The 15,587-nt window shown below is 35.7% G+C and overlaps 1 protein-coding gene across 2 annotated transcripts; it reads right to left on the reverse strand.

Annotated features, from left to right (window-relative positions):
• Nucleotides 1–695: 695 nt before the first annotated feature.
• On the reverse strand, nucleotides 696–12,632 carry sstr1b (somatostatin receptor 1b). Of its 2 annotated transcripts, none has more exons than XM_026266607.1 (2): nucleotides 12,299–12,632; nucleotides 696–3,649 (listed from the first exon to the last, which is right to left on the reverse strand). In XM_026266607.1, the coding sequence occupies exon 2, from the start codon at nucleotides 2,954–2,956 to the stop codon at nucleotides 1,841–1,843; it is 1,116 nt and encodes a 371-aa protein (XP_026122392.1). In that variant the 5' UTR covers nucleotides 2,957–3,649; nucleotides 12,299–12,632; the 3' UTR covers nucleotides 696–1,840. The 2 variants fall into 2 exon arrangements, with proteins under 2 accessions (XP_026122392.1, XP_026122393.1); XM_026266608.1 differs by lacking the exon at nucleotides 12,299–12,632 and adding an exon at nucleotides 5,582–6,303.
• Between the last annotated feature and the right edge of the window lie 2,955 nt (nucleotides 12,633–15,587).

Raw genomic sequence — 15,587 nt, forward strand, 5'->3', positions numbered from 1 at the left:
ATTTTGTGATTTTCTGTGATTTATTCATGTGTATGTGGCCGGCCTGATTTATTGAGCACATGGCAAAGTCTCCTATGAAACCTGCATATCCACTTCTATTCCAAGTCTCTTTAGGATGTGTTTGCTTTAACCATGAAATGTTCTTATGGTCAAGCATAAAGTAACTACACCTCTGTGTCTATTTTTTGCTAGTTAGAGGCAGTTTTGTCTGTCAGGAAATAAAAATGAATCATGTCACTAAACAAAACCAGCTGTTTTTGCTGGATTCCCAGTGTTTCTGTTTTTGTGTGTGGCAGCAACTCTTCCATAATGAAAGAAGAGTTAATGCATTGAGCAAACTCATGTCATGAGGTTAAGGGAAAGGAATGGGCAAACTTCCACATCTGTGTCATTTCAGCTGTCATTAGACTGAAACCAGTCCATGGCAATGAATTGGTTGAGCAGATGGAGAGTCTCAAAGTGATTGAGAATGATGCAACAAGCACAGATAACAGTGGTTTTAGTCCGTGGCTTGAAAGCTAGCAGACTAGCTTCCTCCTGTCTGAAACTTAAGTGTCTGTCTGTGTCCAGTTCAAGTGAATTTAATTACGATTCCAGCGAGCACCTTGTTCATCATGCAGCTGCAGCTAAAATAATTCTTCACCATGTGATGCAATAGCACAGCTCCAGACAAATAGCAGACGCCTGACCAGGTTCAATCATCTTTTATTGTATTTACTTTAAAATACCAGCAATTTGGACCCACAACACAGTTTCAAAGCAGGGTAAACTAAGTCAAATTTGGGCACTGACACTGACTGACAAATCATTTGACTCAAAAACATAAGCAAGAACAAATGGAGTATTTTGTCATGATGATATTGTGCATTCAGAAGTACACAGAATCCACAAACCAATCGTGTAACCATTTCAACATATGTTTCATATAAACATTAATCTACAATTATCTACAATTAACATTATAACATAAGGATCACACACTGAACAGTATGGGGTCTATTGGTTGTTCATTATGATGTCTTGCTGGCCAATCTTGGTGGAAATTCTGTAGTATTTTAAGGCAAACTGAGACAAAACACATCCTTATTCTCTAATGACTTCATGCTGATCACCAAATATTCTGACCTTTCTGACCTTTGGCGCCCTTTTTCTTATTATTAAGTTGCAGTCACATTAGTGAAATTTAAATGAACATGACGTGAAAACATTTCACTATTTATGCTTGTACATTAGAACTGACTCACTAACTTTTAACGTTAGTGAGTCTTTCAGAGATACCTTGCTGAAGCACAAGATGGCATAATCATTCTGCTTAAGCAGATGAAAATTGTAACTTAATGACAGTATGGCAACCAGAAAATGTACGTTTTCATATTCATTGGGATTGGGGGAGAATGCTTAGGGACACTTTTGTTCTGTTTTGTTTGGGTTTAGGAAATTCAATCAAATAAATCCTATTGCCTATCTGCTCGGGATACCTGGAATCAGTGTAACAAGTACACCAGGCACATTGTTTTTCCATTTTTACAGCATAAACACCATCAAACCAATGAAATATCTGAATCTTCCAATGTTTCTCTATAACGCTGAAATCTAAAGGTGTCCGAGTTCCAGTCTCCGTGCAACTGATACTTGACTGCCATTGGCTCATCTGTGTTTGAGGGGAGGGGCTTACTGATAGGTAAACTGGTCTGGACTTCATGTCTCAATGAATGATATGATTAAGGGGCAGTTCACCCAAAAATAAACATCATTGATAACCAATACTGTTAGTACAGGTTAGGAAAGTAAATAACGATTTTCATTTTTGAGTCAACTATCCCTTTAAACTATAACACTCTTACAGAGTGGTTGTACGGGAGGTACAGGTTCCATTACGAAACACCATGTCAGAGGCCAAGCACTCCTTTGGAAAGTCTGGTGGGCCACATGTGGTCTGACGCCGCAGGGCCACTGCACAGTAGTCCACCTGCTCAGCATCCAGTCCGTTCTCCAGCCAGCGGAAACAAATGATGCGCTGAAACGAGCGGCGGAAGTTGTCCGACACAAATCCGTAGAGAATGGGGTTGGCACCACTGTTGGCGTAGCTCAGAATGACAAATAGCTGAGTCACCATGGGGTCCGGCGGCTTGCGGAATACACTAATCAGCTGCACAATATAAAACGGCATCCAGCAGAGCACAAAAACGGCCACCACCAGCAGCACCATGCGTGTGATCTTCTTTTCAGAGCGCCGCCGCTGCAGCCAGCCTGCTTTTAGACCCACCGCTCGCATGCGTACTACAATCAAGCAGTAGCACAGACAGATGGCAGCCACGGGGAGCAGGAAACCAAGTAGGAACGTGTAGACCACAAACGCTTCTGACCACGAGGACTCTGGCCATAGAAAGTTGCAGTCCACTCCTCCGTCCTGAGCCGGAACCGTGTCCGCAAAGATGATGATGGGCAGAATTACAAGCAGCGAAAGTCCCCACACGCAAACATTGACAACTTTGGCGACGGTCGGGCGACGATAGCGAGCCGCTTTGATTGGGTGCACCACTGCAATGTAGCGGTCCACACTCAGCACGGTCAGGCAGAAGATGCTTGTGAACATGTTGATGCCGTCCACGCTGAGAACCAAACGACACATGAGCGAGCCAAACGGCCAGTGATGCACCGCGGCTGAGGTCGCCAGGAAGGGGACGCTCAACATGAAGAGTTCATCCGCAATGGCGAGATTGAGAATGTAGATGTTGGTGGCCGTCTTCATCTTGGCGTACTTGAGGATGACGTAGATGACCATGGCGTTTCCCGTAACGCCAACACAGCACACCAGTGCATAGATGGAGGGGATGATGATCTTGCTGGCATCGGGTTCGGGTTCGTAATACTCATAGTCACCAGTAGAGTTGAAAGGCAGACTGGTTGAGAACATAAAGTTCTCACTGCCATTGTATCCAGCAAGCTCTGCCATTTTTTAGTTGTGTTGATTTGTATTTTTTGATGTTTTGCACCCAAATTGGGTTTTTCTGTATGTGATTTCCAAAAGTCACTCAATGTCTTAATGTTGCTTTAAAGTTAGACATTTTCAAACGGTCACAAGTCTTGTTTTTCTTCAACCTTCAATTGTCCTTAAAAATTTTCTGCACCAAACCCAAAGACAGGTCCTCGTGACCAACCCGACAGCTTCACATAGGTCTCATCTCCATCTCCTAAGCGACCCCAGTTCCTTTAGAACTTGGAGATAATAAGCAGAAAAATTGGAATCCGAAGGCAAAAATGTTGCATCTGCAGAATTCTAAGTATGAGCATTACTCTTCGATTCGTGCTCTTCTCTGAGAGTGTGCAGGTGTTGAAGGGCATGGCTCACTGAGCATCATTAAACTTCTCATTCTTGGCAGAGAGAAGGCATTCCAGCTCATTAAAAAGAAATTGAGTCTGTGAATCAAAGTATTACTACGTTACTCTCCATGTGCTCTTGCCCGCAAGAAGATCCTCCCAGTGGAGAACGTGATCCACAGCATATTGTTAAATTAAGATTAGTTCACCTGGAGTTGAAGCCGTTCCATCGTACCATAAAAAAAGAGATGGCTAGAGGAGTTTAGGTGTAATATATTTAGTTTGCTTTGTTTCGCTGGTATTCCTTTGTTCCAGGTGTTGTTAAGATCTATAAAATAAATAAAACATGTTAGTTAAAGGCACTGATGGCAATCATAAGGTTGAAGTGGTGTCTGATTGTTGCTTCTGCTGCAAAATAAAAGTTCAAATATCTCATCATCTTTAACCCTCATGTGATTCATTTGGGACTGGAAATTTTTTCCCAAAAAATTAGAGCTGAAGGGGTTTTTTAAAAAGCTTGTTACACTTGTGGCATTTTATTAATTAGTTTTCTTTAAATGAACACAGGTTTTGTTGTTGTTTTTGGGACTGATTAATCATTGGCTCCATAAAAATTAGCTTATGAATCTAACATTTTGAGTATATATTGCTTAAATTATCCACAAATAATGCTTTTATTTTCATTCAAAAACCAAGATTTGGTGACAATGACAGATTTATAAGCAATTGTAATTTTTGACCCTTTTTGACCTTTAGATAAAGAATTTGCAGTTTGTGATTAAAATAATCACTTGCCAGAATTATTTTCAATTTGCAGTAAATAATTAGTCATTTACAGTCATTTAACTTATTTAAATAATATTTAAGCATTTTTAATGGAAAAGGTGAAATTACTAATTGAGAAAAATATTTTGAGACAACTATTCTTCCCTGTGTGAGTGTGTGTGTGTCTGAATATCTATTTGCCCTGGACATAAAATGGATTCAGAGATTAGAAGTGAGATATATTTGTCATCCATGTCATTGTGGATGCATGAGTATGAGCGAGTGTGTCCCGAACGCTCTCTCAGCCATCCCCCTCTTCAATTAGAAGACATGAAGACGCAGAGACACCTTTGACTTCAATCTGTTTGCTCACAAAGAGCAAACATCCTGCTGTAGGGCTTGACCATGGTCATGCCAACTAAATGAGAAAGTAATGAAAAGGAGAGGACAGAAAACACTAACCCCTGAACCCCCTCACAGCTCAAGCTGGGCAGCTAGTGCCCCCGATCATCCAAAAGGCAAATGCAATATTAAGCACAAATCTGGTAAGCTAATAACACGAATGGCTGGAATACAAATGGCTTTTTGTTTGGTCCAGCAATGTATAAAACAGCTAATGCTGAGGAAAACAATACTGTGAGCAGAATTTTAACCACAGGAGCCCAGATTATAAATAAAGCTGCTTTTCTCCCCTGCCATTCAGTTTTACAGTTTCAAGCAGAGAGAGATAAAAATCGAACATTTTGATAAAACGAGATAAGTCCAAGTGCCAAGTTGTGTTATTGCTAATAACAATCTCTATGGTGTATTTTTCATGGGGACTTTTTAAAGCCATTTTAAACCAAAAAGGTTCCAAATTGTACTTGTATTTATAGCCCAAATGTATTTTCTTTTATGAAAATTACCACCCAGTTAATTTCCTCAAATAAATAATCCCCTGATTCTCTGCTTTCAATATTTTATTTTTTGCTTTTGATTGTTAAATTAAAAAAAATTGATCAAAAAAACATAAAATTGATACTAAATTGAATCAGAATTTAATCTGAGCTGGATAATGACACTGTTGTCTTCTGTAGAGTTGCCTTTGAAATGAACTATGGGACATTGACACTGTTATTAAACTGAATTGATTCAACATTGAACTACAGTACTTGAGCCAAATAATGACACTATTGTCTTCTAGAGCTGCTTTGTAGCTAAACTGAATGTTTTACTCATTTTGCATCATTTTTCCATGTTTGTTACTGTGATGCTGCTTGCAATCTGCATTTTGTGGATGCTTTAAAGTTAAAGGACTCCAAAAAGCTTAATTCATATATTTTTCATCATAGCATGCTCCCTGTTTACAGTGAAATGGTTCTTATATAAATATAATCAGTTTAGCACGTACTGCATAAAGGTTCTGTGCTTTAATGATGCATACTTAACCTTGTTGTATCAAATGGCGGAGAAAGGGAAATTACATTATCTTCAAAGCATTTCAAAACCCTCTCACCCGGTAAATAGTGCATTCACTGCTGTAATCTTCATAAGGACTCCTGCTGATGCCAAAGCAAAGGCTTTTCATGACGCAATGGACATTTCTTCTGATGTGCTCTTCTGCTCATATAAGAGAAGCAATGAGAAGGTTTAAAGAAGCATGGGATGGAATAGAAATGAGGATGATACTAAAACGCGAGGAGAATGAAAGAACGGTCGAAAAGGAAAGTAAAGCGAGTGAAAGAGAAGAGAAAATAGTGACAGGGGGAAAAGACCTTGAACAGATACACAAAAATGAGAACCAGCAGGAGCACCGAACACAGTGAGATAAAAAAAAGAAAGGATTGTGAAAGAGGAGCAGGTCACAGGTGGACCGACTCACACATACAACCGAGAGTGAGATAAGACATGCTGGAGGAGCTCATGATGAAAGACAGAGATGAAGATCAAGGGAGTGAGAAAGAGGGAAAGAGAATAAGTGAGAATGAGCTCACAGTGGAGAGGAACGCTCCATCACTGTTCTCTGACATTTTTCCTCCAGCTCTCTCTCTCTCAGGTCACAGTAATGTCTCAAATAGTGGCACAAGTTAGTAACGTGGCTGGAAGAAGAGGTATGTGAGAATTGGGTGTAGCTGTTCAATGACAAATAAGGATTTCTGAGAAGATGAACAGGAGGAATCCTGCATAAATCTAGTTTAACAGTGCAAAGGTTTTAGAAATGTTATTTTCATATCAATGTTTTCCCCTTAGAAACACATTTAGAGCTACCATTTTTGTGATATACTGTACATAGATACAGAGCTGTGTAGTAACTGATTACATGTAATTTGGTTTATGTAAAAAATTAAGTACTTTTACGGTAATAACATTTTAAAATACTCGTAATCAGACTACAGTTGTTTTTTTATGGATTACTTGATTTACATATTATTAACACAATAGCAATCATTTTCAATAATCAATGGTGAACACTTTTCACTGATTACCATTTTTATTTGAACTATCACCCCGTAGGTTAACATTAAAATGCACAAAAATAACTTTTTTGTCATCTGATCATCTTTCACCTAATATATTTGTATTTGAAATTTAAAAACAAATATTTTAATTATAAAGGATCACATTTGCATTTTCATGGTAGATCATGTTACTAACTACAATGTTTGTCATGTAATTTGGAAACAGTAACGGATTACGTATATGTAAGTAATCTACCCAGCTCCATATATAAAGATACTAGCCTTTAGATTTTCATGCTATGTGCTGAATATTAGAGTTTTTTTTTTTAAGCAATCACACTGCCTTCACAAAATGTGTATTAGTAATCAACACATACTTGAGGATGCTTAAAGATTGTCATCTTTAAGAAAAATAATAAGAGTTGGATAAATGCATTGAAAATCAGCTAATTTTTTTAATCTTGTACACATTGAACATGAAAGCAAGGCTAATTTGCAAAACAGTCTGTATAAAATTAGATTTTGTTGTGAATACAAAATGAAAATTACAGCAAACGAAGCAGATTGGTGTCAAGGGTTGTTGTCGCAATTAATATTTGTAAAGCCTAATTTGCAAATGCATCATATTTTTGTCACCCTCCCACAAATGCACCATGTTTTACAAGACTGTGACGTTAGTTGAAGCATTAATAGGAATGTAATAAACATTAATGCTGAAGTCTGGATAAAACAAAGTACAAAACGCATTTTTGATAAATGTGACTGATGCTTTTAGCACCTTTTACTGAACTAACAGCATCTGTTTAACACAAAAGCATTTGGCTGTAGTATGTAGATATGACAGACTACCCTTTAAAATCGTGGTAAAAGGACAATAACATGCTTTTCTGGCATCTCTGTGTGTGTCATTGTATACTAAAAGGGCAATAAACAAAGACAGCGCTTCAAACCTTCACATCATGTAATGTGACTGGATAGGCTCCCGTTAATCCAACTCAGCATGCTTTGTAACACCGTCTGTGTGTGTGAGTGTGTGAGTGTGTGTGCATAGTGGTCTTCGAATGCAGCTCACTCAACAACAGCCTACAGATCCATTATGTTGAAAAGGACATCATCTGGTCATCATTATCATTATAAGCAAAGCAAGTTTCTGTGGCGACTGAGTATGAGCCTGCCTTGCTTTATCTGCTCGCTCATGCACACACTAAATACAGATATTACTTTAGTAGCAATGTCCGCTAGGATCTGCAGTTATTTTGGTGTTTCTTAAAGGCACAGTTTTACCAAAAAATCATAATTTACCCTCAAGCTGTTACAAACCTGTATGCTTTTCTTTCACCTGTTGAACTCAAAAAAGAGTGATTTTGAATAATTTTGGTAATCAGATAGTTGCTGGAAACCATTGGCATCCACAGAATGGAAAAATAAAATAATAATACTATGGAAGTTAATGGCTACTGGCAACTGTGTGGTTACCAACATTCTTCAAAAAGACCTTATTTGTGGCTACAGTCCTAAGACTCATGTTACCTAACTTCATTTAAACTTTTGTTGTTATTTTGTCATTATTGTTAGTTATTTGTTACAATGTAATGTACTGTAAAGACCTTTTACAATATAAGTGCATCAATGTGCCTTTTATTTTTTACATTGTGGTAATCTAAATCAACATTTCCACACTCTGTTGAAGTGATTTGCACAGTTTTCTGAAGGAAATGTGACTTAAGCCTGTAAAACCGAACAGTGAAATTAATCAAATGAATTTAGTTAATTGCACTCAAATAATAACAAAAGTTCATTGGACTTAATTTAAATAAGTTCTGTTAACTCAAAAAATTGTTGTAGTGAGGTGAACTTAAAATGATTGTGTTTTCTAGTTCCCAGCATGCTTTGCATCAGAAAACAAGGAAAATAAATTTAGAAATTAAGTGTTATTTTGTGTGTTTTTACACAAGATTAACATAGAGGGACATAAGTTAATACATAAATGTTGTGTTATATTAGATTTTACAAAGGTTTATGTTGGATTTGTAGTGTTACCGTTGTGGTGAAGAGTAGAGCCTGTGGTTAGACTGAGGATGGACAGCAAAAGCCTAATTTTGAGTGTATTTCCCACATTATAGGAGTTGAAAAATAGATAAAATTATGAGTGAATTACTCCCTAATTATAAGTTCAGAAATATAATTATTTAAGATAACTCTGAGATAATTTAAGGCAACTGGAATTAAAAATTTTAAGTTTATGTAAACTTAAAACATTTAAAAACATCACTTAAATGTTTTTGTGTAATCTGTTACAAAATATTTTTTGAGTTCTGTGAACTTATCAGGGTTTACAGTATACTAGTGTTGTGGGTGGTTACTATGGTGTTTCTGTATGGTTGTTATCATGTTTTGGGTGGTTTCTATGTGATAAGTTGAGCTGCTCAGTGAGTGTTTACTGGTGGAAGCCAAAAGAGCCCTTCATCAATTTTTACTCTCAGAAAAAAAGGTACAAAGCTATTGCTGGGGTAGCACTAATATGTTCCCCAAATAAGGTACAAAAATTCTACTTTTGAAAAGATACCACCTCAGTCACTACTTTTGTACCTTTTTTTTCCCTGAGAGTGTATGACATTCTTGGCCCTATAGGCTCATATGTCTCTATATAAATCTATAAGATTTTAAATCTGTTTTGTGAGAAAAATGGATTGGTTGTAAAAGCATTAACACATGATTTTTCATGTGCATATTTATAATGATGCTTGAAGCCAACATTTTCCTGATGAGATTTTTCCTTTTGGTAAAATACTGTTGTTTCTTCATTTCATCTCTGAGGTCATGTGTTGTGGTGTTAAGCTGTTACTTTCTGTCTTTTTCAATCTTAATGCAATTTCCAAACACCTGTAATAAAGCATAGGTCGTAACTTTCCTACTTCTTATTACCATAATAAAACAGTTTTTTTGGGTAATTTGTGGCACACATTGCTACCAGCGGCAGAAAGAGAGCAATGTCTGTCACGTGTTCCTGTGTCGCTTGTTTGGGCAGCTCCACTTGACCATCGCAGAATCAGTCTGAAAACACGAGCTGCAGCGGGGGATATTAAACCAGCTCGTCTCTCCATCTGTACGCACGTCACGTCTCTGTACAGTGCCTCACAACACTCTACTCTTGTACCGGCTGTGGGAGGGAGGGAGGGTATTTTATTTAGTGATTGTGCCGCTACAAGAGAAAATGAATGTGAACTTGATCGATGAAACCACATTCTGATGTGCATTTAAACAGCGTTTTTTGAGAGAACTTCCTAGCAAACACACAGACTCCACCTTGTGGCAATAACCTGAGGTCTGCACTGTATTACAAAAGATCTATCTATCTATCTATCTATCTATCTATCTATCTATCTATCTATCTATCTATCTATCTATCTATCTATCTATCTATCTATCTAAATAATAGTAGCAGTAATAGTAGTAATACAGTGGCTATTATTGTTGTAATAATCATAATTTATTTATTTTGTGTTCACACACACAGTTACTGTAAATAGAATAATATTTATTATCATTATCATTATTATGCATATTTTCAGTCCTATTTCCTGTATTATTAATTGTCAATATATATATATATATATATATATATATATATATATATATATATATATATATATATATATATATATATATATATATATATATATATATATAATGTTATTAATGTTATTATTAAGCACGATTTATCATTTTTCAATCCTATTCATCTTTATATAAAATATATTCAGTTATATCTTATAAATAAAGGACTGTTGAAATTGTAACCTCATAAATGTATAACAATTTCGATAACTGTCCAAAGAGAACTTAACATATTGGTCCAAAAGGCTTTATAACTTTCCTTTCTGCTGGCTCTGTACTGTTGTACTGTACTGTTGTACTCATGTTTAATCAGGTTGTCCTTGGAGCAGACGATTAATTTGACTCATGGAGACAGGACAGCAGATAAATAGATGCGATACTTCACCGGGCTGCTTCCTTCTCTCTGCTTGTGTTAAGTTGTCCGAGTCTGATTTAATCTATCTGTTGAGTTTTTACAGACACAACAGATTTTCGTTTTTACCATATTTAGCTAATCAATAGCTTTTTGTCAGTTTGTTTTAAATGATATTTTCTACTAGAGGTCAGTGTGAGCCTGCCAGTAGTCTGTATACAGTTAGTCAGTGTAATGAGACTTTCAGTTAATCAGGTTAAATCCAGACCTCCTGGGGTACATTTCTGCTCTGCATGCTTCCTTTAAGCAGCAACAGATATTTATTTTTCAGTCTTCAAATACACTAACATTTTATACTGTTACTGAACTTCCAGCCATGTAAAATGAGCTCAGATAATGTTAAGTCTGCTATTATTATATGCAAACAATAAATTAGACAAGTGTTTTTAAAATAAAGAATAAAGTCAACAGAAATTTATTTTTATCTTGTTCATAATTTCTGAGGTTGTGATAAATTGAATGAAATACTGATTTATGTGACTGAGTAGTGAACAATATCAGATAAGCTCTCTGTCTTTATAGCTTTGAGATTATTCAGTCTTTGAAAAAGTCTTCATATTTAGAAGGTATGGCTCTACTTATATTTGTAGGTATGGTAAATATATAATTTCCTTCAAATCCTGCAAGTATCTTTCCATGAGGTCAGCTGTATCACCTGTCCTATAATAGCTGAGAATGACATATGAAAGAAACTTTCCACTTATAACAACACTCATACTGGTGAAAACCACAGCAGTGATTCGGTGATGTGCAAGCCAGTTACTTACGCTTTTTTGACATGCAACCAGTGAGTCACTAATATGGCTATAATGGCCACTTTAATAATATTAGTAGTAAGGTTATATGTAAATGTATGTGTGTGTATATTTATATGTATGTATTTATATGTATGTGTATATATATATATATATATATATATATATATATATATATATATATATATATATATATATATATATATATATATATATATATATATATATTTATATATATATATATATGACAGATAAAATGTTACACATTTATGAGGCTACATTTCTGATGAGTCCCTCATTTATGAAATATTATGCTCAATAATAATAACAGTAATGTATATATATATATATATATATATATATATACAGTCTACATCAATAAGGCTTAAGTTCCCCACCAAAAGTGGGACAGAAATGTGTTTCCTTTAACTCATATTTTCACACTGGGTGTCCCTATAGGGTGTCCCTATATATATATATATATATATATATATATATATATATATATATATATATATATATATATATATATATATATATATATATATATTTTAGATAGTGTTTTGTTTCTTTTTGATGTATTTATGTATGCCTTTGAATGACTGCTTGCTCTCTCTCTCTCCCCCCTCTTCACACACAGTTACAGACCTAAAACATCATGTTCTATGATATAATTCAAAGACTTTGAGGGCTTGTTATGTGTGAAAGAAATAACATTTATGAATGATTTTATATCTGTGGACAGTATATTTCTCCATAGTCCATAGACATTAAATCACAATCATTCATATATGTGTGTGTGTGTGTGTGTATATATATATATATATATATATATATATATATATATATATATCCCTCACAAAACCTGAAAGTCTTTGAATGAAATAATAAAAAAAAAGCTAAATTGTTTATACTTTTAGTTTACAATAACTCAACAATCTGCATTTCAATTGAAAGTGTATGTAGTGTAAAGATGCTGTATTTTTTACCTTATGTGATCCAGATGAGTAGAGTTCTGCTTGATTTAAATCAGAAGGAAGCTGCTGATATGTAAGTCTGTTTTTGCAGGTTGTTCTGTATCGTCCTCATGATGCTGGAAACACTGACAAAGCTGAAGCATCTTCTGGTCTCCAGTGCTTTCATCCGTCCACCTGCCAACCCGCTATCACTCAGTCTCTCTCTGTCTCCACACGTCTCTCTCTCCCTTGTTCTTGTGCTGCCTTCACATATTCTGCTTGATTCCAATGCTTGTGTGCTGATGTTCTCTCTCTCTCTCTCTCTCTCTCTCTCTCTCTCACTACCGGTGTGATTGTTGAGGGCGAGTGAACGGAGTGGTGCTTGTGCGGGTGGCTCTCTGTGAGTGATCTTTTTCTTTCTGTTTTCTTGCTCTTGCTTTCTCTAGTGATGGGTTCTTGGTGCTGTTGTTCCTGCTTTACTTTTGGGCCACGTACTGCATGTTTATCAGGGAGGTATGTAGGCTCCAAGTGTGAATCTGAGCTTGCATTATGCTGTTGTGTGTTATAGAATGCAACACACACATCTCCTGGAATCGTGTATAATTCAACCAATCCGATGATGACTTTGAAACCCCTGAAGTGTTTCCACTTTTGTGTGCCATAAACGGACCGTTGGCTAAACGTCTGAGCCTGAGACTATGTGGCTTGAGTCTATTATGTCTGCCTTTAGAGTGAATAACACAGCTGTAATTTTTCTTGACACTATTGACAAAGCAAATGTTGTTGAGCATGGAGTTACTGTTGGCGTCGAGTTTATTCCTGTCCATCTAAGAGAGTTAATTTATCGAATGTTCCCCCGTTCATGAGTGTTGATACTCAGGCTCTGTCCCGTTATGGAAAACTGGTGTCGCTGATAATTACCGAATCCCCTCTTTTTAAACATATAGTCTTCTTTAGGTGCTTTGTCTACATGGTAGTTCAGTAGATGATGCGGAGTTAGACCTGTCACTTAAGTTTCATGTTGATGCCTTTGAGCCTGTTATCTCTGTCACAACTGCAAGAACACAGTGTTTCAGGTGTGGGAAAGTTGGACATCTAATAAAAAATAAACATTAAGGGCCTTGTAGGTAAGTAATAATATTTTGTAACAGGTAGCCAGTGAAGAGACTGTAAAATAGGGGCAATGTGATCATATTTTTATAGTACAATAGGTTTATGTATAGTTAAGTACAGACGTGACATGAGGTTCACTTACTGAATTTCATTTTGGGTGAAGGTAAATTTGCAATTTATATCAGTAGGAAAAACTGAATTGAGTAAAGGGAAAGGTGTTGACTGATTTCAAGTTTTATAAAACTATGGAAGATACGTAAACTTTTGAAATGATTTGGTGCAATCAAGAAGCATTGTGTACTGTTTTTGAAGGAAATCTGGTGTATATGTGTATATATATAATATAAATATATATCTATATATATATATATAAATTATTGTTCGTATTGTCACTTGATTATTTGTATTTATTCACACACCCCCCCCCCCCCGTCTGTTCTCTCTCTCCCTCTCTCTATCCTTCCTCTAATCTTGCTGTTTCATTACATACACATTTATTCTATTTTCAGGACAAACAGCTCTCATTTCTTTGGCCTCATGCGCTCAGACTTCAGCCCAGAAGGTATTTCTGCCGTGGATGCTGTGTATTCCTCTCCAGTTTGATTTATTGATCGCCTGCCTTCACCTGAAGCATATTGTGCCTAGGCATGTTAAAACTCAAACTATCCTCTAATAAATGACTGTTTCGTAGGTGTTCTTTTGGTTGTCTACAGGATGTAACAGTATGGATCAAGAAAATGAAAGTGGACAGCTGTGGACAGTTGGATATTTGACTTGGGAAAGTGTATTTGTTCTGTCAAAAATTATGACATTGGTCTTGGGTGCCAGTTGTTTTTTCTCTTTTTTCATTTGCATGTTCACTCTTACATCAGCAAACATAAAAATCGGTAAAGAAATGGTTGTATGATAGTGAAAACAAACAAAAATTATTCGAAATTCTTATGTGGCAATTTTTAACTTCTCATATTTTTTAACTATACAGTAATAAACAAGATAATCAATCAAAAAAAAAATAGGCTCCATCTGCATACGTTTGGTGTCATGATGGCATTGATGTTTTCATGGAATATATTTAGTGAATCATAATATCATTTTATATATCATAACCTAAAAAAATAATGTGTATCTTAATGTGACTTACTTGCATTTTGTACAAAATATTAAGCATTTAAATAAAAGCATTTAAATAAAACTTTAGTTTTACTTAAGCACATATGCCTGATCTTCCAAGAAGGGAACTTTGCAAGCTATACATTTCATCTCTTTTAAAGCGTTGATTCTTTCACTTGTATAATTTTGTGTTTAAATGAAAAGTAGGGACAGAAAAAAACTAATTAACTTCCTACTGACAATAAATGGTCTGAATTTACAGAGAAGTGCTGAATAATTATGTAAGACATTTCATCTACTCAAACCTTTTAGATAATTTTAAAAGGATGGCAAGCAATGTGATATTTCATTAAAATGAATAGCTAATATCAGGTACAGGTTTAATGAGGCGCATTGTTATAGCTAATGAAGTGATGTTTTTTTTAATAAATAGATATAATTCATCATTAATTCATAAAATGAGTCTTAGCACATTTTTTCCTAGGTTAATGTCTAGTCTTAAGGCTTATGGCATTATCAGAGCTGTTCTCAAAGAACACAATGAGTGTTTGTGGCTTACTGAAATATTAAAAGCAAATACATTAGATTATGCTCAGCGGTAACCTTTCAGACTTCCCAGAAATGCATGAAAATACCAAGTATTAATGATTCTGTCTACTTCTGCTACCAAAGATGCATTGCATGCAATGTAGTATGGTTAAAACTACTATCTCAGGCATATTTTGTAAAAAGAGCAGATTTTTATAGATGACATTTCATGTCTTAATTGTGCCTTTAAAGATTAGATTTGTACGGGAAACCAGCGGAACCACACTTATTGTTTTCTCCCAAATCTATTCTAGTTTGTATGCATCAACTCCCTTCAGTTGAATGAATGCAGTGTGTATAATTGAATTGCCATTTCAGAACAACAATTCTGTCTTTTGCATTTGAGTTGGTTGGTTGGATTTTATTACTAATTTCAGATAAACACTTCAATATTCATCATCTAACTCTGAAAATGGCATAAAGAAAAGGCCTTCATTCCCAGTGTGTGAAATCAACCAAGCCTAACATTTATGGTCTGGTTTATTGTATTCATACCCCGACAATTCCAGTG

This window comes from Carassius auratus, chromosome 7 (assembly GCF_003368295.1).
Source record: "Carassius auratus strain Wakin chromosome 7, ASM336829v1, whole genome shotgun sequence".
In the NCBI taxonomy this organism is placed as follows: Eukaryota; Metazoa; Chordata; class Actinopteri; order Cypriniformes; family Cyprinidae; genus Carassius; species Carassius auratus.

Excerpts from the sequence above, each read along its gene's own strand:
- sstr1b (XM_026266607.1), bottom strand. The coding sequence starts at position 2,956 with ATGGCAGAGCTTGCTGGATACAATGGCAGTGAGAACTTTATGTTCTCA.